Source organism: Esox lucius, chromosome 20 (genome assembly GCF_011004845.1).
Source record: "Esox lucius isolate fEsoLuc1 chromosome 20, fEsoLuc1.pri, whole genome shotgun sequence".
NCBI classification, from domain to species: Eukaryota; Metazoa; Chordata; class Actinopteri; order Esociformes; family Esocidae; genus Esox; species Esox lucius.
The window spans coordinates 29,997,787-30,021,429 of NC_047588.1; the positions used below are offsets into that span (position 1 = coordinate 29,997,787).

The 23,643-nt window shown below is 42.3% G+C and overlaps 3 protein-coding genes across 8 annotated transcripts in view; 1 reads left to right on the forward strand and 2 right to left on the reverse strand.

The window, feature by feature from the left end:
* Positions 1–65: 65 nt before the first annotated feature.
* osgin2 (oxidative stress induced growth inhibitor family member 2) lies at positions 66–11,627 on the reverse strand. Of its 3 annotated transcripts, XM_020041380.2 has the most exons (7): positions 11,485–11,627; positions 11,174–11,348; positions 4,806–4,900; positions 4,513–4,649; positions 4,220–4,411; positions 4,009–4,103; positions 66–3,745 (listed from the first exon to the last, which is right to left on the reverse strand). In XM_020041380.2, the coding sequence occupies exons 2-7, from the start codon at positions 11,245–11,247 to the stop codon at positions 2,542–2,544; spliced, it is 1,797 nt and encodes a 598-aa protein (XP_019896939.1). In that variant the 5' UTR covers positions 11,248–11,348; positions 11,485–11,627; the 3' UTR covers positions 66–2,541. The 3 variants fall into 3 exon arrangements, with proteins under 3 accessions (XP_019896939.1, XP_010900794.1, XP_010900793.1); XM_010902492.3 differs by lacking the exon at positions 11,485–11,627 and having other exon boundaries at positions 11,286–11,417; XM_010902491.3 differs by lacking the exon at positions 11,485–11,627 and having other exon boundaries at positions 11,174–11,417.
* A 4,353-nt stretch (positions 11,628–15,980) lies between these two features.
* Positions 15,981–19,921, forward strand: gtpbp10 (GTP-binding protein 10 (putative)). Its single transcript, XM_010902498.5, has 10 exons — positions 15,981–16,132; positions 16,301–16,494; positions 17,263–17,354; positions 17,511–17,655; positions 17,987–18,060; positions 18,430–18,482; positions 18,623–18,730; positions 18,847–18,924; positions 19,057–19,180; positions 19,313–19,921. Exons 1-10 carry the CDS (start codon positions 16,100–16,102, stop codon positions 19,552–19,554), a joined length of 1,143 nt encoding a protein of 380 aa, XP_010900800.1. The 5' UTR covers positions 15,981–16,099; the 3' UTR covers positions 19,555–19,921.
* A 712-nt stretch (positions 19,922–20,633) lies between these two features.
* The window catches only part of adam22 (ADAM metallopeptidase domain 22), a 69,923-nt gene continuing 66,913 nt past the window's right edge, over positions 20,634–23,643 (reverse strand). For all 4 annotated transcript variants that reach the window (XM_020041230.3, XM_020041231.3, XM_010902497.5 and 1 more), the window contains one exon: positions 20,634–23,222. In XM_020041230.3, coding sequence (XP_019896789.1) covers positions 23,202–23,222 — 21 coding nt within the window. In that variant the 3' untranslated portion in view covers positions 20,634–23,201. The remainder of the gene's footprint in view (positions 23,223–23,643) is intronic.

The following is a 23,643-nucleotide window of genomic DNA, read 5'->3' on the forward strand; positions in this document are numbered from 1 at the left end:
TAGAGAAGAGTCAGACTCTACCATGCACAAAGCAGCTGGTCAGTCTGTTCTGAACAGGAGAAGACACTGGTATGATGTTGTATACAATAGTAAGACAGTGGTACAAAACCCTGGTTAGACCACACAGTTGGTCATCTACTGATTCTTGAAGAATTTAACTTACACCTCCTAAGTTTAGTGTAACTGTTTGACCCAATCACATCATAAAATGTCAGCTTGTTTGACTCGAACATTTGTAAAAAAGAAAAAAGAAAAGTAAATGTAAACAAGCATTCTACAGCCTCAAAACACCATTGAAAATATAATTTCATCAGCATGCATGATCAGTCCTTTCCCCATAACTCTAAATGTCCTAGTGGTTTTTATCTTCTTTTTTTTTTAGCATTTATCTTTAGGGAGGATGCTTTGTTATTGTTTCAACTATCCACCAATGCACATACTGTTTAGATCTGACATGTATCCGGAGTGGCTACAACTTTGTTTCATCCTTTCAGATCTACATGTAGTCCCAAAGGGCCAGGGCATATTAATCAAGAACTGATCAGTAAGCTGAGCTCATAAACAATCTATATTTTATCTTAATTCCACAATTGTAGTTGTTTTTTACTTTCCTGCATGCAGCTTCATTCTGTTGGGTAATCTATAGCTGCATGCGGAGAGGAACTCTTTATGGATACACACACACACACATCTCAAAGGTGGCTGACTGGATGAATAAATTACTTAATCTCTACCCTCAGTCCTCACAGCTTTTCACACAGTTACAGGTATTTGAAATGACAGAGAAACATGAGGCGTATGGTGGCTGTGTAAAAGTGACATTGAATGTAAAATGTCACAGAGGATATTATACAGATCTGGATTCAGACAAAACAGTTACTCTTTAATGGCAACCAGGATTTGTGCGTTTAAAGAGGCAATATGTAGAATTTATTCTCCATGCGGACACTATGTGAATTGCAACAATAACACTTTGAATTAAAATTACCCACTTAAGCTAGGTAACATTGGTCGTGGACATTCACTCGCTAGTCAGTTTCTCTACATATGGATATTGATGAGAGAAACCAAATATTCACTGAATATTCTGAAGTCCATTATAGAACCAATTACCTCACAATTGTGGCAAGTAAGATAAGTTCCTTATCTTGGTTGACCAAGTTGTAAATACTATATTTTCATATTTTAAAGATATTTCATAGCGATATAAATGGCACAATAATTCCCAAAACTATTCAGTGTTTTTTTTTCTCAACTGAACAGAAATTGAGCGAACTATGTAGAATTTTGGAGGACAAGAAGGTGGGTCAACTGTATTCAAGCTGACATATAGTAACTTGACAATGAGTTATCGGATCCAGAATACATTCCAGTCTGTGGTGTGTGAGTGAAATGGTTTGCATAGGAAAAGCATTGAGGAGTGTTCTAACCTAAAGTCTAATTAGAAAGGTGGTGTTCATCAGTTGCTGATGCGTTACTTAAATTTTTCTATTACATCCTTGTCTGCCAGGGACTGCTGGGTGTCTGTAGCCTGGACTGAGATGATGGCAGTCAAGTAGATAGACATCTCTACAAGGTTCCAGTTCCTTGAAGACTTAAGGGTAGTTGTAGTTATTCACTATTCATCTCATGGTGAAGGCCATCAAAGAGAATGTTTAAAAAAGGTGTAAACTGACAGGTGGGAAATCCGTAAATGCAATTTCAATGAAAAAGACAGTCAGCAAATTAAAATAAAAACTCAAGATATTAAGGTCCAGTAGAAGTTACAAAATGTCACGCAAGTACAACAACAAAATACATTGGCACACTGCAGATTGGACTCCTGAATAGAACAACTTTGAGGACATGCTAACCCCTGTCTGATAGCTTCCCTTCCCAGTAGATACCCAAAAGGTATAGTCAGGTGGTGGGCTGAACTGAGCCTAGTTTAGTACATCTGGGCTGCCTCCTCTCCCATTGTTTTCAATTATCTCAGAAGTGGAAAGAAAGCTTGAGAGTTTAAATAGATTTCTCCACTGCATACATAATGAAAATATATATCTCTTTTTTTAAAGTTTGGCTTTGAGTTTGGCTTTTGAGCTTGCCAACTCATGACTGTTGGTATTGATATCAGTTGAAACAGTTATTAGAAAGCCAACAACACTAATAAAAGTGTCATATAATGACAATCAAGTCTTATGACAAACAAAACATGGTTATAAAGCATAAAAATGTAAACAATCATAGGTAGAGTAATTTCAAGCATCATAACAGGGTTATTTCACCTGCCATAAGCACTGTACCAACCCATAATCCACTCTCACAGGAGCATAACTGGTGATTATCCATCAAAACCTCCTCTTTTTCACCTCCCTGCTCTCCCTTTCTCCTCATTCCCTCTCTCTCCTCCATCATCCTTTGTCTCTTTATATTCCAATGATCTCTTTGTTCCTACCATCCTCATTTTATATACCTCTCTTCCAGTCTTTTACTCTGTTTACCCAAATGTTGATCCCTCTTCTTTCGCATTTCATTTTCCAGCTCCTTCCTCACCATCCACACCTAGATAAAGTCACCCCCCCTCTCTCCTCCACCTCCGTCAGCGATAAGCTTGCCTTTCTTCTTCAGTCTCTTGAGCAGGCAGGAGGCAATGCCTAGAGCGCCGCCCTTCAGGAATCTAACAAAGTTGTCTCCCACCAGTGGACCCATGGCGAACAGGCCAGGTTCCTTGGTGCACTCGAATGTGTAGGGATGCACGTCCATTGGGTTCTGCTTGCAGGAGATGGGCTTGGTGGGGTCCAGTCCCAGATACTGGCCCTGGTCCTTGAGGAAGAACAGGTTGGGGTAGGTGCCAATGAGCACCAGGGCCATGGAGATCTTAAAGGCCTTGAGGGAGTTGCTTCCCTGCAGGACACACTTCATGTCTGGCTGGAAGGACACCACACAGTGCTCTGGGAAGCTGGTGTAATCTGGGAACAGAACAGGGCCACCGCCAGTGACCACGCTGGTCTTGGCGTGTTGGGGCTTAGAGCACATCTTGGAGCACACAGAGGCCGCCATGCTGGGAAGGCCACCGGTGGCTGAAGTGGCGGCTGTTTTTGTTGTAATGTGGGTCTGGGAGCACATCATGTGGTAGACCTTGTGGTATTCTGGGTACAGGGTCTTGGGAAGTTGTTTGAAGATGAGACCAGGGTCATCTGTGTGTTTGCGGAAGGCATGGAGCACGGAAATGTTGTTGTTACAAGCACACAAAACTGCATCTGCTGCACTTAACCCCGCCCCCACAATCAGCACTGGGTCAGAGTTCGGCCCAAGCTTCCGTCGGCTCACAGCCAATCCCAGGGCAGAGATGCAGTGGAAAACGAAGGGAAGGTCCTCTCCCTCCACGCCCAGATGAACTGGCGAATCAGATGCACCCGTTGCCAGAACAACATTTTCAGAAAACAGGCAGAAAGGAACATGGGTGTCACCTTGTACCCGCTGGTACCCCCTTACCTCCCACAGGCCCCCACCTCCCCCTCCGTCTACGCCCACTCTATCACCCTCACTCCCCTCGTACACCGCCTTTCCCCCGTCCCCCAGCACCACATCCACTTTCCCTCCATAACCATTCTCTAGGCCTTCCTCCTCATGACCCCGGAAGAGTTTCTGCACCGAGGTAACATAGATGTTGTCAACAAAGTTTTTCTTCAGGCCCATCAGCTTGACATAGTTACGGTAATAAGAGGAGATCTCTTCTGGAGTGGCCCGGTCATTGGTCACACCCCTGGAGGGAGCAAGAAAAGAGGTTATAAGGGGAGGAACAGTGCAAATGGTCAAAGGAAATATCCTTTATTATAAGCCGAGTGGTTTGAATCCTGAATGCTGATTATGGTATTTGAAAACAACCACGGGTATGACATCACATCAACTTAACTGTTCAAATGGTGTTGTTAAGCGGTTCATAACAGCAATAACGTATCATGTTTTATCTGAATATTGTATCTGTTTTACTTCAGTCTGTCTGCCTCTCAGTCCATCGGTCAATACCTGCGTTTCCCATTGCTAGTCAGGTCTCTGTAGTTGATTCCTGGCAGTTCCATCCAGATGCCCAGACTGATGGTCAGCATAGAACCCTCCATCGCCTAGGGGAAAGATAGAGTGGATGGGAGGGGGTGAATTTAGCATGGGTGAATACATTCGGAAAGCAGGGTAGGTGTTTTGGGAAGGCATAAGGGTGTAAGGTGAAGCAGCGACTCACATGCCAAGCCCCCCCAGGTGTTGCCCTTCCCAGCACCAGGTGAGGGACGTGCTGCTGCTTGTCTCGTCTCCACTGCAGCACAGGGGGGAACTCATAGCCAAAGTCGGCATTTGGGTGCAGCAGGGTGTCAAACAGCACCGCTACAGGGTTTCCTGACCGCCCCTCGAGGCCTTCACTCAGATACTCCAGATCCTGCTCAGAGAGAGCAGCTTCTGTCATGTTTCAGTGTTTGTCACTGGTGACGTGCGTGTGCCTTGGTGTCCGGTATGCATGTGTAGTGCTGTGATTTGTACCTGTTCAGTGATCGGCAGGTGTTTGGTCTCCTGTAGCTTCCTGTACAGAACAGGGTTTGGGTGAACAGTTGCCGGGTCCAGGTAGGGCTTGTAGCCACTCAGCAGGTAGGACAAGCAGATGCCAGACGGCCCGTTACCTCCACAGACACAAAGAGTTCGGTAAATGTTTACGAGGTCAGAGGTTACCTACGAATTGCATCACTGCAGGTAACTGGAGTGGGGAAAGGGTGCTTTACAAAGTTAGAAGTTAAGGGGTTAGAGGTTAAGGGTCAGGGGATAGGGTATAAACCCACCAATTATGACTACAGGCAGTGTGGGGGGGTGCTCTCGAGGGACAGTGGTCTCTTCCAGAAGAGGCATGGCTGCAGCCAGGGCCAGTGCTGGCACACTGAGAGACAGAGAGGGGAGACAGAAACAGAGAGAATATGAGTAAATGAGAGAGAGTGAGTTCATGAGAAAGAACAAGAAAGAAGGATAGAGTGACAGAGAGAGTGAAATACAGAAGTGGAGTCAACATGGCGATAGTGAATGGATAGATACTCGTGAACAAAGTGACAATGGTCGGTTGCTGATAGTTCATTCATCGGTTAAGTGGGTTGGGTACAGAAGAGTGAGTGGGGGCCTGCCAAGTCAACTAGAGCTGTCATCCTTTAGAGGGGCTCTTAATAAAAAGTGCCTTTTAGCTGAGCGAGACTTACAGTCTGTTAAATTAAGATGTCCCTTCTCAGTCTGCTTCTCAGTATACTGTGACAGGTTCAAACCAGACTGGGACGGTGGTCGCCTGTTATTTTATGAGGGGGGGTCCTATTCCTGTTGGTCTCTCAACAGAGCTCAGCTGACTCTCCACCACAGACACACAGAGAATAAAACAACTCTATTCATCCTGTTATTGTGTCTGGCCCTCTCTCTGTCTCTCTGACACACACACACACACACACACAGCCATGACCCCCCTCATATACACACGTGGACACGTCCAATCAGGACCACAACACCCCCCCTCCCTCGACCACACACAGCTCATGGCTAGACAACCCTCACTTCCCAAACAAAAGAGTCAGATTTATGGAAGCTCGGGTCTGCAGTGCCACAATGCCGGTGTGTGCGTGTGTGTGTGTGTGTGCGCGTGTGTGTGCGTGTTTATGTACAGTTTATGCATGTGGGAGCATATTTTTCTGATATCTATGCATTTTTACATTATATATATATATATTATTATATTATATATTAAATTGATATTTTTATATTATATTTTACCTTTATTAAACAAGTTAAGCCAGTTGAGAACCAATTCTCATTTACGTTGATGACCTGGCCATATCAACTGCATATCAACTGCAACACTCAGTAACAAATACATACTGCGAGAGATACAGATAAATACAATCACAAACACCATATACAAAGGAATCGGCAGTTTGTGGAGTGTGTATTAGGGAGTGTACGTGCGTGTGTGTGATATGGGGCATTGCCATTGTGTGCCCAGCGGGTGTAAATCCCCCTGACCACTCATTGCAGTGGGCCCTAATCCTGCCAGACCTGTTTATGTCTTTTCCGCCCTTTTAGCCAGCCGGCGCGTTGGGAATGTGGCCCTGGCACTACCCGCCATCCCTGAACACACCCACCCAACCATGTCCCCCCCAACCCTGCCTCAAGTATACACCTCGTTGCAGTTCCCCAGGTTTCTCTTGGTTTCCCCCACCTCCAGCCAGCCCATCCTCTGCCACCTCCACTCTGACTTACACCCACCTTTTCCCAAAACTATTCCCGATTTCCACCTCCTCTTTCCAGCTTGGGGAATATTGGGCTGTTTACCTTTTTCAGTGACATGATTCCATGCACTGGCTGTACTCTGGGCAGGAGTACTGTAGTGAAGTGTGTGGAAGAGCGTGGAGCAGGAAAAAGTACACATGTGCCTATTTGGCTAAAGCTTGCATTTCTATTGGGAATGGGGGGTATATAATAAGTACTTGAATCAACAACTTCTAAACACTTCTAAAATGTCTACTAGGCCAAAAGAGCAGCAACCCTACCCCCTTTTCAAGCCAAATATGCTACACTTTTACTGTATGTGTTTTGTCTAAAAGCGCTATGCACGTGTAAAAACAATTATTAATGGTTTGAATGAGGTGAGTGGGGGTCTCAAATCAGTGCTTAACTAGCTCAACTCTATCTACTAATAGGACACAAACTACACCAGATAAGTAATTCAGTTATTCTCAAGGCCAAATAGTGTCTGTATCTTTATCTAACATCTGTGTAGGTGATGTGTAAAATATGATAAAGAATAAACAGTTAAATAAACGCAACACAAATGTGCAAGGTATGCTAATACCACCCCCTTTCCAAAAAAGTTGGGACGCTGTGTAAATATAAAAACCAGAATGCAATGATGTGCAAATCATTTAAACTATATATTCCAATAGAAAATAGTATTTTATTGTTTCTTGAAAAATATATGCCCACTTTGAATATAATGCCAGCAACCCATTTCAAAAGAGCTGGGACAGGGGCAACAAAAGACAAAAAATAAAAAACCTGGTGGAAGGTAAATTGGCAACAGGTCGGTAGCATGTGTGGTTATAAAAGAGCATCCCAGGGAGGATGAGTCTTTCAGAAGTAAAGATGGGGAGGGGTTCACCACTCAACCACAAATGCAAGTTAAAACTCAACCATGCAAAAAAGAAACCATATATAAACAAGATCCAGAAACACAGCCGCCTTCTCTGGGCCCAAGCTCATTTAAGATGAATTGAGGGGAAGTGGAAAACGGTCCTGTGGTCTGACGAATCAAAATTAGAAATTATTTTTGTGAATCATGGAAGCCGGGTCCTCCAAGCTAAAGAGAGGGAACAACCAGCTTTTTATCAGCACGTAGTTCAAAAGCCAGCATCTGTGATGGTATGGGGGTGCATTAGTGCACATGGTATCGGTGACTTGCACATCTGTGAAGGCACCATTAATGCTGAACAATATACACAGGTTTCAGAGAAACACATGCTGCCATCCAGGCGACGTCTTTTTCAGGGAAGGCCTAGCTTATTACAGCAAGACAATGCCAAACCACATTCTGCAAGTACTACAACAGCAAGGCTCCATTGTAAAATAGTCCAGATGCCAGACAAGCTTGCCTGCAGTCCAGACCTGTCACCCACTGAAAACACTTGCCACATTATGAAACAAAAATACAAGAAAGGAGACCCCAAACTGTTGAGCAGCTGAAATCCTAGAATGGGATAAGTTTCACTTTCAAAACTACAGCAACTGGTCTACTGAGTTCCTTATTGTTTAAAGAGGTGATGCAAAACAGAGGTAAACTTGCCCCAGTCCCAACTTTTTTTGAAACATGTAGCTGGCATCAAATTCTAAATGGGCAACTATTTTTCCCAAAACAATAAAATCTCTCAGTTTCAACATTTGATTTGATATTGTCTTTATACTTGTTCAATTAATTATAGGGATACATTTGCATTCTGTTTTCATTTGCATTTTACACAGCGTCCCAACTTTTGTTTAAAACAGAATTGTATTTTGAATACATAGAAATAGTGAACTTCATTTAGATTCCATGACAAATAATAAATGGTATCTGTTGTTACTCTCTGCTATTTCCTCTTTTATTCACTCACTCATGTAATATAGATCACAATATAAAGTAAACCACATTAGGTTGGCTTTCTGAGCTGGAATATGAAATAAGCCTACAGCATCCGTTCTATTTAAAATGCGGTTTTGTGTTACTTTAGCTTTCGTATAATTATAGTCACAATTTTGTGTGACTAAACCTACACCACAATAAAAATTTCCTAACTTGCCATTTTACCAAGACATACATTTGTGATTGTTAGGCAATTATAACAACACATTTTCAGTCTCTCCAAATAGGCATTTCTATTGACAAATGGAACAAAAACAGTTAACCCTCTATCATATCATCCAACAGTCAAGAATTAAATATACCCCAGATTTTGCATTTTATCATAGTATCATTAAATTTGGAACATTACGGATACCTTAAGGAATCTGTTTTAGATTTGAGGTATTCAGAGAAACCCATTTATTCAAATGGCTGCCATTTGGATTTTCTGAAAAGATTGTAAAACTATTCCAAACTATAATTCAAAATAATTTTTGTTGTGATATACTAAGCCAATTCTACACTCAGTGATGTGAAAAATCTAGTTTTTTTGGCAGTGTCACCGGTCAAATTTGAAAGGGTAACTCCCTACCTATTTTTATATAACAATTATGTGATTGTCACTAGAATTAGGCTCCCCAAAAAATCTTTCTTGGTAAATGAGTCTAGCGACAAGTTAATTCACTTTAATTTTGCCACTGTGTCTTTTGGTGCCTTGCAAGTGTGGGGTATCCATCTCTTAGGCCGCTGCTTGCATGTGCACCCACACCTTGTTTAATTCACTCGCATCTCTTTGCTTAGCCTTACTGTCTCCCCCACTGCTAAAGACAGGGAGCAGAACTTGCCACAAGCATTTTTTCTTTAGAGCAAGCAATGATTCAAACGGTTTGAATGATAGGTATCAGGTGAAATTAGCCAACTTTCTTCCAACCACAGATCATTTTAAAAATGTGATTACTCCTACTCATATCATCACACCTAACCATCGTCCACATAATTCCTGATGATTGTCATCCCTTTTTTTACCTACTCTGGTGTAGCTATCAGTATGCATAGCAGATATTTGCTGAAAGCTATTGCAACCTGGAAATGTGCAAAAACAATTGAATGTAACTTGCTTGATTGCCACTACAACTCTCTAACTCCCACAGACTCCTGCACCTTGTTACCCATCTTTCTAGCAAGCATTAAGGCAGTACCACACAACAGTAAGAACCTTTATGAGAAAGGAGCGCCTTTGCAATCTGTCTCGAAGTTGAAATAGTTGAAAATCCAGTGGCAAAAAGTTGCTAGATTTATTACTAAAAGACCAGAAACTAACTGTTTAAATCAAGACCAAAATTGATGTGTTTCACTTACAACTAATCCTAAAACATCTTATTTGCCACCCAGAAAATGCATAGAATCAATAGAATATAGTCCCTATTCATGTCAATGACTTCTTCCCTATACATTTTATATCGGTTTGATGTAATCTAGGTAGATAATGGCCCTAAGGAACCTCCAAAACATTTTAGTTAAGATGTGTGTTGAATTTGGTGGCTCAACTAATTCCAATTGATTTCATGTGTAGCTGCTGGACTATAGCTTAAAATGACCCAAACACACCCTTGACAGGTTTAAAGAGTAATTTATCATAAGCATTATTGTCCATATTATCTGCAGGGGTTATTTAGCAGTGAAGGTCATTTTGGAATTATTTTAACCCCTGTTTTCTTTTAACACATCACCCACACGTCAAAGCGAAATTCTTCCAGCTATACTAGAAACCAGCCAAAAGCCTTTTTCTCCTTAATTATTTCACTTCATGACACAGCAGCAACCAAGAATCAAATGTTGACGATCTTGAACTTGGACGCCACCATTAGACGTAATGGTGATGTATCACAGACTACATAAAAGCTGTCACAAAAAACAGAGACAGTACACAGAGGACTTAACAAATACTAAAGGAATTGTTCCCCCAATGCTTCATTCTGATGGTTGCAGTGTAGAGGAGACGTAACAGGAAATCTGAATGGCAGCCGATCACCCCTACAGTACATATTGAATAAAAAGCTGAGGCATACTGTATGTTAAATGGAAGATTAAATTCACCTAGTCAAGCTAATCGAACTGTCCTGTTTGATGAGAAAAAAAGCTGTCCAAGCAAGCCCTGACCCTCCTGTATTTGAACATTATTATCAAACCATTTTGAGGCTATGCTGTGTTTGTTTACATTTGCATTGTTTACCAACATTGGAGTAAACCTGCTGTTTTGGGTTTCTGATGAGAATGTACTACACAGTTCTTTATTTTCATTAAGAATCAATAGGTACACTGTATATCGTTTAGTCATAAGTTAAAAAAGTATGTTTAAATGAGGGATCCCAGCTATAAGGTATGTATGAGTGTATCAAGTTTGATGACTCCAGAAATGCGTGTTTATTTGACCTGGCTGTTGGACTAACTGTTCGTCTAGTCTAGGGGTATGTAACCCTTGTTTCTGTATAGTTCTGCAAATAATGTAGTTTTTCCCCACGTTTGAGTTAATTCATCAGTCAGTGATTACCTACATTTGACACACCTGATCTAATAGATCAGAATGGTTAGATAAAACCATGAAGCGTCTGCGGTTGCCTAACCCCGCTCAGAAGCTCAAATCAATCAAATCCACATTGCAGTAGCCATTTTTGGTTAAATTAACTCAATCTGATCTTGGTTATTGTATAAAAACCTACAACTGCTACGAGGGTGACCCGTTTCACAAGTATATTCTCACTTTTCAGAATTAAAAGTGTAGTCACAGGATTAATATTGGAAATTGACATTGACATTGAAATTGCTATTGCGGAATTTTAATTAATCACAGCCCAATTGTCTACAAAAAAGGCAATGCGTTTTTGCTTGGTAAAGAATCTAGACAGCACCCTGTATAAGGGTAGCCTTTGCCAGTCCTCAACACACACCCCCCTCCATTGTAATTTTGCGAGTGTTTCTATCCTACACACGCGCACATGTGTATAGCAGCAATGTCATAGGTACCTATAATTTAGGTCACACACTTCCGGCCATCCTCTAGTTCTCCGCATCCCGCCAGGAGAAAGCAGCAGCCTCATCCTTCATATGTGTAGCGGCAGCTCTGTAGGTGACTTACCTCGGTAGGATTTATCTCCAAACAGATCTCCTCTTTCGGTCTCTGTACGGCCAACCGCCGACGCTGTCAGGGTATAAATAGGCAGTCGCGGGTGGGAGGGTCTATAGCTCATGAGATGTCACACAGACCTCTTTCTCGCTCTCTCTCTCTCTCTCTCTCTCTCTCACACACACACACACACACTCACTCTCTCTCTCACCTATCCATCCACGTCAAGGATAGGTCTCCTTTCTTCCATAGGGAAGAAACCAGGTTCTGTGTTTGACTTATCATCACATGCACAACTCAAGCTGCACCTACTGGGCAGGCTTGAGCGCATGCACAGATTTGTGGTTGCTGTGAAGAGCGCGTGCAGAACATCGCGCGCCTTCTCTCGGTTCTACTGGACGTGGACACAATTCGTCATACGGTGGCTTGGAGAAGTATTCGCCCCTTTATTATTTCTGATGTTTTCTTTTGGTTCAATAACCAATATTATTTAATCAAAAGTTAAAGGAACCTAAAACCTACTTAATAATTATAAATAATAGAACCACCCAACATGCCTCCTAGACCTTATAAGAGTCAATACCTGGTTTTGCTATTTTAAACAACTTGTTTGGAGTGGTTGTTCAGTAGTCTCTCACATTGCTGTGGGAGATAGAGCACATAACTGCATTATCTGAGCAAAATGTGTGGGGGGTTTAGCACAAACTCTTTGTTTCTGATCCAGCTGTATCTGAATTGGATTAATGTACACATCCTTGGGTTTTGGATCAGTGTCTTGCCACATGACCAATGTGCTCTTCAGAATCAGTTAGAGTAGGCTAATGGACTGATGTTTTACTTTTAGAATAATCTCCATCTGATACAGAAGATGATTCATAGTGACTGTCATGATTGGAACTTCTGTTCCAGCTTTCTGCACCACGATTATGTCAGTCCTTCTCCCTTGATTCTTGTTTTCTAAGCTTCAACTTTGCCTTGTCAAATTTATGAAAACATTTAAAATACTGAGCAAAATCCTCAGCCACCTGAGAAAATTAATTTAAAGCTATTTAGCTGCGCAATAATTGTTCATTTTCTTGTGAAAACACTATGTAAGATTACAATAAATACAAATAAACATTCATAAAATAATAGTCAACAAGACTTTCTTGTGTGGTCCAAAAGTTAATTGATATGGGAGATGGAAATGTCACACTGAAATTTGAAGAAGCTAGAACAATTAAACACAGAAAACACAGTGGAAGATCCAAAAAGCTGTCTGCATCTGATGAACAGTACTGAATGGTCAATTCCTTGAGGGACACAAGGAAATCCAGAGAAACAGAGAAACTGTCTGTATTGGCATTGAGCACAAGTTGGAGTTTGATCTAATATAAAAAAACATAAACCTAACAAACAGGTTTTCACATTACTGTGAGCCTAGGTGTATTGCTGAACAAACATGAACAGGCACATTTGAGAAAGTTAACAAGGATGTAGTTTAAATTTGGCTTACTTACACTATTTTCAGAAAAAAAGGTAAGTCAATACCTGGTTATTAATATAATTTATAATCTCAAAGCAGAAACACGTACGTTCAGGGCACTAAGGGGGTCCATAAGGGGAGTAGCATGTATACTGCTCTAGATTGCTTTGGCGGCAATCTAGATAGCTAGCTTTGCAATTTAGTTAACGTTATACAATGTCATACAATTACTAAAGCCTGTCCTGCCATGGTATAAGTACAACCAAGCTTTTTGTATGTCATGGACTGTGTATTCCTCCACTCACATGCAGATAGAAATCAAAGAGTTTGGTAAGAATTATACAAAAATTCGTTTTCTTGAATTTGATTAGTTCATCTTTTAGTGTAATGAAGAGATTGTCAGTGGATCTGGAAGTATGATGTAGGGATGTCACTTAGGGTATTACTGAGACCATCTTCATATTAAAGTAGTCAATTACCATTAAGTGAATTGGCAAATCCGAACGGAGTCAATCAGTGAAGTTGGAAGTCCCAATTTACGTATGATCGTTCATACGTAAAACCTATAAAACAATCCATACGTAAAACATGAAACTAATTGTGAAATTGAATCTGTGAATGTACACAAACCCCTTTACGACTTTTTATATGTTAAATTCTTACTTTACGTCTCCATTTATTTACTTACGAATCTTTTTTCTACGTAGGCCTACAAACGTTTGTCAGTAACGTATGGAGCCAAGCTGAGCTCAAATGTATTGACTGTAAATACGGTCAATACATTTGAGCTCAATCTGTCTCCATAGTAACGTAGCATCTGCAAAGACACCACCCGAACGTTGCTGTTCGAAGCTGTGAAGAAACGATACGTTGGACCGCTAGCCCAGTGCTCGAGAGGATACAGTGCTCCACTACAGCGCATGCTATTCTGGGTTTCATGTTCAAAATAAAAGTCCACTACTGTTTTTTAAGACCGCATAACGACATGACACCAGTAGGCTATAATGCGCTTATAGGAATTAAGTTAATTACAGGTGCATAAAAAAAAAAAAATCGAATATCGTGGAAAGGTGTTTTTTTCCGTAATGAATCGACCTGAGAAGAGCACTCAATACTCGACAAAGGTCGGGGCTCAACACTCAAAAACGGTCAGGGCTCCTTTTGCACCAATGACTGCATCAATGCGTCATGGCATGGAAGCAATCAGCCTGTGGCACTGGTGATGTGTTATGGAAGCCCAGGTTGCTTTGATAGGGGCCTTCAGCTTGGTCTGTGTAGTTGGGTCTGGTGTATCTCATTTTCCTCTTGACAGGCGGGTTGGCTGGCCAATGAAGCACAGCAATACCTTGGGCAGCGGACCAGTTACCTGTCGTTTTGGCACTGTGGGCAGGTGCTATATCCTGCTGGAAAAGGAAATCTTCACAAGGCTTGTCAGCAGATGGAAGCATGAAGTGCTCTAAAATCTCCTGGTAGATGGTTGCATTCACTCTGGACTTGATAAAACACAGTGGACCAACACCAGCAGTTGACATGGCTCCCCAGATCATCCCTAACTATGTAAACCTCACACTGGACTTCAAGCAAGTTGGATTCTGTGCCTCTTCCTCCAGACTCTGGGACCTTGATTTCCAAATAAAATGCAACATGTATTTTAATCTGAAGAGAGGACTTTGGACCACTGAGCAACAGTCCAGTTCTTTTTCTCCTTCGCCCAGGTAAGATGCTTCTGATGTTGTCTATGGTTCAGGAATGGCTTGACACTAGGAATGCAACCCTTGTAGCCTATTTCCTGGACACGTCTGTGTGTGGTGGCTCTTGATGCAATGACTCCATCCTCAGTCCACTCCTTGTGAAGCTCCCCCAAGTTCTTGAATCGGCTTTGCTTGTCAATCCTCTCAAGGTTTCGGTCATCCCTGTTGTTTGTGCACCTTTTCCTGCCACACTTGTCCCTTCCAGTCAACTTTCCATGAATATGTTTTGGTAAAGCACACTGCGAACAACTAGCACTTTCAGCAATGACATTCTGTGGCTTACCCTCCTCATGGAGGGTGTCAATGAGTGTCTTCTGGACAACTGTCAAGTCTTCCCCATGATTGTGTATGTGTGTACTGAACCATTACTGAATGATTTAAGGCTCAGGGAGTTAATTCGCTGATTAGAAATCTTCTCAGGTTGTCATTTCTGTATTGTAAATCTTTTATTCTAATGTTTTGAGATACTGGATTTTTTATTTTCATGAGCTGTAAGTCATAATCATCAAGATTGAAACAAAAAAGTATTGAAATGTTTCACTTCATGTGTATTGAATCTATACTATATGAAGGTGTCACTTTTGGAACTTTTCCACAATATTCTAATCTTTTGAGGCGCACCTGTACTTGTGTGTGAAAATGACATGGACACAGAACAGCCTTGCATAGAATATCGGTCTAAGCTGCAAAATATATTTAAGTGATTTAGGTTAAGATATTCCTTTTTCCATTTTGGTCTGGCATGTGCTAGGCCTGCAATCTAACTGCATAGATTGCAGATGCAGCAGCAGCAACAGGACTTCCGGTTTTCGTATTGTATTTTGTCTGCGCTTTAACGCTGTATGTATGATATGAAATCAGCCTTATTTGCTGCTTCACATATTGGCAGCGTTAGTATGCTTCACATATGTATTGGCAGCGCTAGGCCAAGGCGAGACGGGGCAAAAGCACTTAAAAGAATAAGCCAAGTAGGCTTTCTATAATCTCCCTCCTAAAATACCACTAGACAACGAGTTCTGTAAATGACCTAAACACAACAGCGCCTTCAGGCGGATGGAGGTGTACTCCTGGGGTTAAGAATTTGCTTGGGCTACATGGCATTTTCAGTATGGAACGCCCCAAATGGAAATATCCATTTTACAACCCAAAGTACGATCAGGAACGCGTCGACCCAACGGCTGTCCATTGGCCAACTACCAGTGCATTTTCGAGAGCAATCGGCGCCCCCCGGTGTTCAGCAAACCCTTGCCTAGAACTTTGCTTAGCTTTTTTACGAATGATCAGTTAGTTCTTGCGCTATGAGTCGAATATGTATTCCATCAGTAGTGATTTACATAGACTGCATTTATCTTGGAACATGTTCTAAAACCCAAATATTATGGAATGTTTCACTTGAATATGATGAAATTGTATATGTGATAAATAATGAATACAGCATTATATACATTTTCTACTAATACTTCGGCGACATTTATTTAGAAATAGTCCACAATTCTGTGACCCGGAAGTGCTTTCTATAAATGTTGCCACCAAGACGTAGGTGACTGACAGATTGAAGCTTGGTTCAACGTGCCACAAATGGTCTACTGTAACATCTAAGTATTTACACAATGGTTTGGATAAGTAGGATTTGTTACCGGAAGGTTTGTAAACGGTTACAAATTCAGTTGCATTATACTTCGCTAGCTAGAAACACCATTTTAACATTAGCGAACCAGAGTAGTGCTCATGGAGTAGCTACGTCATGGTACTTGTCATTGGAGAATGAAACAGTTTCCCTCATCCTCGTTTTCTGTCTTTTTTTCCTCCAGTATGGCAACTTCGTGGATAACCTGCGTTTGTACGTACGAGGGGGCAGTGGCGGAATGGGGCTGCCCCGTTTGGGGGGTCAAGGGGGGAAAGGTGGAGATGTGTGGGTGGTGGCTCAGAAGGAAATTACTCTAAAGAAGATGAAGGATAAGTATCCCCAAAAACGCTTCACCGCTGGAGTGGGAGCCAACAGTAGGTACGTCCAGATCACAACCCACCATGGTGAGCTTTGTCAGGTAGCTGAACAAGGAACCCAGGTAGGGATGCATAGGGTTTGAGCATTGCCTGAAGTAGCGAGGGGATGCTGCTCTTGTTGTGGCAACATAATAATAACAGGATGGGCTTTTTGAACATACATTGTCATTTGACTTAATGTTATGCATGCTCAATCTTGGTTTGTGTGCAACAAAAGTTAAACATTCACCCTTTATTTCCAATTCTGTAAACTGTCTGTGCAACGAATTTGATACATTGGATAAATTGAATCTATGTCCTTGCACCTGTGGGAATGGCAAAAATTCCTACATCCTATACAAATATTTTCTTTAAAGCCCATTGTTTACCACTTAGACCAAATAAAATAAATGATTTCCTGGAGACACAAAAGGCTCCACATAAGAATTGACCTACCATATCAATATATTATACATGTAGATGGCACATGTTAGAAAACACATGAAATTGTTAAAAAAGTTTTGGAAGGGTAATGACTTGAACTAGAAGCAATATTAATGTCAAACGTGTGCACGTGTGTGTATGGGTGTGCGTGTGTGTGTATGGGTGTGCGCGTGTGTGTATGGGTGTGCGCGTGTGTGTATGGGTGTGCGCGTGTGTGTATGGGTGTGCGCGTGTGTGTATGGGTGTGCGCGCGTGTGTATGGGTGTGCGCGCGTGTGTGTATGGGTGTGCGCGTGTGTGTGTATGGGTGTGTGTGTGTGTGTATGGGTGTGTGTGTGTGCTTGTAGTGTACAGGCTCTGCGGGGGCAGAAAGGAGAGGACCAGGAAATCTTGACGCCTCCTGGGATTACTGTTACCGATGATAATGGAAAGGCTCTAGGTATGTCTTCAACACGCCACACGCAAAACACATGAAATGTTGTGGGCATAGTGTGCAGCGTCCCTTCTTTGAACATGATGATGGTGATATGTGGACGTAGGAGTTGGTTGTAAATTAAACTGATCGTAGTTCAATACCCTCCATCCCTCTCTGAAGGTGAGCTAAACCATGAGGGGGATCGTGTGCTTGTGGCCAGAGGAGGTCTGGGAGGCTCCTACCATTCAGGTTTTCTGCCCAAAAAGGCCCAGGCCAGAATAATACGACTGGACCTCAGACTCATTGCTGACATCGGCCTGGTGGGGTGAGATGGGACACACATTTAAAAATGCTTCATTTGAATACAATGGTTACATTTACAAAACAATAGGACAGTGCCAAAGTCTGGTTTAGCCTCCACAACTACACAGCCTTCTGACACAACTGCATCAGAGGCAGTAAATGTCTGAGTTTGTGGGTCCATCTGAGCTCCATTTTAGATGCAGCGGTTGGGCGTTAGACTACATTCAAATAGTTATGTGACTTTTACATATAATTGGTTGCGCTATAGCTCATTCAGGTGTGTCATAGCAAAGAGGTTGAATTATTTTCAGGGTCAATGTACTTTTGCATTTTGTTCCCTCCATTGGTATCAGGTTCCCCAATGCTGGGAAGTCTTCCCTACTGACCGCTCTCTCTCACGCTAAACCCCAAATTGCTAGCTATGCCTGTGAGTATAGAGTACCTCATCTACACACATACCTTTCAAGTATACAGTATCTCACTTAAGGGTGTACTCACTTTTGTTGCCAGCGGTTTAGACATTAATGGCTGTGTGTTGTGTTATTTTGAGGGGACAGCAAATTTACACTGTTATACAAGCTGTACACTCACTACTTTACATTGTAGCAAAGTGTCTTTTCTTCAGTGTTGTCACATGAAAAGATATAATCAAATATTTACAAAAATGTGAGTGGTGTACTCACTTTTGAGAGATACTGTATGTCTGTGCATTTCAATGTTCTGTGGTTAAAAGTTTCAATAGCAGAGGACACACTGTTCATCGGTTGGATTTATGTTTTGATTTGTCTTTCTGCAGTCACAACCCTGAGGCCAGAGATTGGCACAGTCATGTATGATGACCATAAACAGGTAAGAGAAACACTGAATGGAAACCGAGGCGGATCAGGTGGTCCTCTACCTTTTGTGAGTCTGTGTTAACTTGATTGGTCCATCTAAAAGATTCCCTATTCATGGTTTGTTCATTCTTTGTTCTCTTCCAATTGGGGTAGATCTCAGTGGCAGATCTTCCAGGGCTGATTGAGGGGGCCCACATGAATAGAGGCATGGGCCACCAGTTCCTCAAACACGTGGAGAGGACCAAACAGCTGCTCTTTGTGGTATGACCTAAATGCGACCCGCAAGTTATGGTAAAAATTCTCAAGATTTCTAGTGAGCATCTCTAGCTATATTCAGAATGCAATACCGACGAAGTCTCTCCTCTCTCTGGTCATAGGTCGATGTTTGTGGTTTTCAGCTGGCAAGCAAAACACCTTTTAGGTCAGCCTTTGAAGCTGTGCAACTTCTAAGCAAGGTGAGGTAACCGGGACACGTACATTGAAACCACCAACTCACTTCCCCTCCACCACTGAGCTCTAGTATCACAATGTTCTCACTCTCCATATCCCCAATATTCCCACCCCCTTTCTCACCCCTCCTTGTTCAGGAGCTGGAGCTGTATAAAGAGGAGCTCCTATGTAAGCCTGCTGTTTTGGTGGTGAATAAGATGGACCTGCCTGGTGCAGAACACAAACTCACTGAGCTACAGGAGCAGCTTCAAACCCCTCAAGGTAATCTATATTGATGTTCTGTACACATTATATAGCTAGTAGCATAATATCCAACTCAGTTCAAAGTAATTTAGGGATATGCTGTCTATGACATTATTACCCATCATGCTCCCCTGTTCTGCTCCTTTGCAGAGTTCTCCCACCTTTTACCAGAGGATATGGTTCCCAAAAACAACGTGGTCTTCAGACATGTGATTCCCATCTCAGCCGTCACTGGTTTAGGCATCACTCACCTTAAGACTTACATCCGCCAATCACTGGACGAAGATGCCTCTTTGGCAACGGAGTCCCTCCACCGTGATAAGTTACAGGCGCTCAGAGGAGTGGTACCAGCCAAAAACACACTCGCATGGGGCTCAAGCCCGTCAGTTTGAACTGCGAAACGTTCAGGGTTACTGGGTTCTGTAGTTTGGAATAAACAGAACTTGAAAGGGGGTCACTCAGCCTGGAACATTTTCAATATTGTGGAAACCAGTGACCATGGCAAAGTCACCCTCATAACCCAGGCAGGGTGATGTTCTCCTGTGCTCCCCTTTTGACTGGGCTAGGGGTGCGGTTGTGTTGTGTCTAAAACGTGCCAGTGCAACTGTTGTATTTGAGTCTGGTTAAAGGTCTCTGGATGTTGGGTAACATTGTGCTTTTCCATTATGCAATATGAAGAAAGCCTGTTTCAGCAAAACCCCTTCAATGGGGAAAGGAATAACTCCCAACACACACAGACATTATCGATGAAAGTTTTATTTTATATTAAATATTACAATACTGAAAGATATTGTAAGAAAAGAAAAAAATATGGGCATTGATTTTTGAATTATCGGTCTATGTACATATTATACCACAAAGAACAGAGCAGTAATCTGTCATTTCTGCAGCAGTAGGTCGGTACTGGCTGTGTCGGCAGTAGGCAGGGTGGGGGGTGCAGCGACCTGACATAGCTCGGTAGGCTACGGCTGGCTGTTCGGTGCTTGGTTACACTGATACATTCAAGATTCTGTCCTTGCCGTATTTGTTTTTCTGCGGTCCCGCTGGATGACGTCCGTCCAACCACTGAGACCGGTTGCCTCCCGGTGGGGACGCTACATCACGGTTTGGTGGACAGGACCAGTCTCTCTGGACAGACGGGCTGCCTCGCACGATCTATAAATGTTCTGGCTTTAGGGTCTGGGTTGGAGACCCTAATAGGACCGCCGGTCACCCTACTAAAATATAATTATACAACAATCCCTATGACTTCTAGGTGAATGGCATAGTTTATTAGAAGTAGCACAGTATGACGTTTGAAATATTGCTTGAAAAGTGTTATCCAATGTTTTATTTTCATATTTCCAGATCCCTTGATCGAAGTGCAAGTTACTAAGCACCAGCCAATTTGTTATTATGTCGAAGGTTAATAAAAACATAACAGTGAAGCTCTGGTAAATGTGAGCTCACCTGCACAGATCTCTATAGCATTAAACACACCCCCATGCTGCCGTAAGCTGTGTTCCATCCTCATACCATAGATGCCATATAGATCTGCACATGCCACAGCAGTCTATGACGCGTGTGCAATAACAAAGACGTTAATTACCGTATCATGTCCTTGCTCCATCATCAATGCACGTAAGAACAATAATGCACTTTGTCTGATTAACGGCTGTACACAACACTGAGCAATAGTGAACATTGTAAAGAGTAAACTAGTACTTAAGAGTAAAAAAAAGAAAAACCTTGATACTTCGTACATTAGCAATATTAACGCGATGTGGTGGTGACCTTAATATTTATACAGTCATAGTGCATACAGTAGAAAATCAAAACAACCAGTGCCCACATTTTAAACTACGCAACAACACAACAGGCCTAACTGATATGGACAGTACAGTATCTACAGGATGAGGGTTGTGAGTTGTGTACAGGGAAATTGCCCTTTAGCTACAGATCTAAGATCATCTTACCACTTCCCAGTTCAAGACATTTCAGGGGAAGGTCAAATACATCGCTGACTTTGGATCAGTGCGTATACACACTTTACCTACTCTGAGTGGGTAAGGACCTTAACCTGAATATTTAGCCACATCTAGATTCCTTGGGCCATCAAAAATAATTTATAAAACCTGGTTTATTTTGTTGAAAAATTCTTCACTACTGAACGTAAGTTTGTGGTATGAAAATTGACAAAAATAACAGCAATTGGCAGTCAAGGAAAAGGTATTCCAAGGACCTGCTTATTTCATATTACATTGTCACAGACTGGTTACTGGAGTACAGCGGTTAGAGTGTTTGTAGCTTCACTCGTCAGTCTGTTGGTCTCATAAAGCTGAAACTGCCAGCACTTTACAGGACAGTTCATAATTTGCATTCAGGTCAGGAAAAAGTACATAAGGGAAAAAAGAAATCAAATAATCTTATTAAGAAAATATTCCAGTTTCTCTAGTTTTTCTGAAACCACTGACAGTTTCCAGTCGAGTCTCAGCGGTAGTGTAGGTTCCAATTGTGTGATGTCATATTGTACATACAGACCAGAGTGAGGAAGGACTGCCCTGCTGACTGTAACGCAACATTCTCTAAACCACCATGACCAGATTAAAGCAATGAAGATGAATGTATTTCACATCTAGAACTACACCAAAACACTTGTTCTCTCCCTCTGTAGCAAGGAAGGGTTCATGAAACTATCTAGTGTCTGTTTCCCCACAATCTTAGTTGATGTTTACTATCATCAATATCCAAAACCATAACATACTCAAGCAATGTTGTAAATCACTGACATCCTTATGTTTAGGGTCTTCTTATGGGCTGTGAGTATGCAGTACTGGGATGAGGGGGTTGTCACAGAAGAACTACAGAACAACTACATTCTGCTGCGGAGGTCACAGCCACACGGGAGGCCAGAGACTTAAGAGAAAAGAGAGACAGGCCTACAGGACAGAATACAAAAACACAGACAGAAAAAGGTTGAGTGGGGGGTCTTTACACAGACCTACAGAGACCCCGTCTGTCTACGACATGAAACACGGCAACAGGAGAAGACAAGGGTCTTCCATTTGTCCTTGGGAAGTAAAAAAAAAAAAAGGAAAAACACCACTCAGTTTCTATGCTGTACATATTTACAACGACATTCAAATCATTCAGGGAAAACCAGACGGAGAAAGAACTGGGAGGGCCTTGGGCCCATGTCAGGGGCAGTTGGCTAGTATAATATTTGATACAGTACAGAATGCCTCACTGATCTTCAGGACAGAAGAAGCTAGTAATGTAAAGAAACTGGTCCCCCGCATGCTGTCCATCACAGATGTCTTCTTCACGACACTGGAAGGATTTAATAAACAGGGGTTCGTCATGCATACAGTGTTGGAGTTTTCTACAGTGATTCAACAGCGTGCTTCAAAATGGTAAAGAAATCCAGCGATACGATAGACTCGAGTGAGCCGTCTCCACCTCTCATTAGAGAGGAGAGCGTTATCACGGGGGTGGGGCTGGACAGGGTTTGGAGGGACAGGGAAGGTTGGGGGCTGAGGATTGTTATCGGGGACACTGAGAGCAGAGGTGACTGGGGAGTAAGTCTGGATAGTCTGAAGGTGGTGGCAGGAGAGTGTGGGTCTGTGTGTGTGTGTGTGTGTGGGGGGGGGAATGTTGAAGTGTAGTGTTTTGGGCAGACATCCCCAACTGGGTCTGCACCAGTACCTTGACAACCGTTCCCACCAATGAGTAAAAGGGTCCTGTGTCCTGAAAGAGGGGCCTGAGCTGAAACTGATCTCTGGTGGATCTCCAGCTAATAGTGGTCAAGTCTTGCCCCCTTCTGGTCATGCTTTGTGGTTGTAGGAATGTCTGCTGCCTCTGTAGTGTCCCCTACTGGGCAGGTCAGTTCTGGAGGACCTTGCACACTCGTGTGTACAGAATACACATGCCTCATCTTCCTCCGTTTGTCTGCTCCCTGCTCCCACTAGGTGCTTTGTAGTAGTTAACTTTTTTTCATTCATAGAAAAGCGGAACGAAAATGTAGTTCTTAAGTAGCTTGGCAGAATAGATATGAGGAGTTTTATATCGAAGTCTCCCACAGCTGCAGAAGGAGAAAAAACATAAGAAGATGAGACAGATGAAGACAGGGTATTAACTAATTACCTACTATATTTAGGTTTTGGTTTCAGTGCGAGGTACCTTAACTGTAGTGTCACCTCAGTGAAAGAAGATACCCTACTTTTTAGAGCCTTTGTGGTTAGAACCATAACTGAAAGATTGCTTGTTTGAATCCCTTGAGCCATAATGGGGAAAAATCTGTTGCTGTGTCACTAATCTCACATCCAGTCATTGTAGATAAGCATGTCTACTTTTATCTCAGTCTTGAAGTGCAATGAAATATCTGTTGGTAGTTCCAGGAAGTGTGCAGTCTAAGACATGTATGAAATGTCATGTATAGTCAAAATTGTAAAATAGGGTGAATTTGGGAGAGTGGGGTTACCACCTGGAATCAGTCACCGATA

Excerpts from the sequence above, each read along its gene's own strand:
- osgin2 (XM_020041380.2), bottom strand. The coding sequence starts at position 11,247 with ATGAGGCTGCTGCTTTCTCCTGGCGGGATGCGGAGAACTAGAGGATGG. Across the intron at positions 4,901-11,173 it reads GTGTGTGACCTAAATTATAG|TGTGCCAGCACTGGCCCTGG; the intron begins GTACCTATGACA and ends TCTGTCTCTCAG. Across the intron at positions 4,412-4,512 it reads ACCTGCCGATCACTGAACAG|GATCTGGAGTATCTGAGTGA; the intron begins GTACAAATCACA and ends CTCTCTGAGCAG.
- gtpbp10 (XM_010902498.5), top strand. The coding sequence starts at position 16,100 with ATGGTTTGGATAAGTAGGATTTGTTACCGGAAG. Across the intron at positions 16,133-16,300 it reads GTAGGATTTGTTACCGGAAG|TATGGCAACTTCGTGGATAA; the intron begins GTTTGTAAACGG and ends TTTTTCCTCCAG. Across the intron at positions 18,483-18,622 it reads TGTATGATGACCATAAACAG|ATCTCAGTGGCAGATCTTCC; the intron begins GTAAGAGAAACA and ends CAATTGGGGTAG.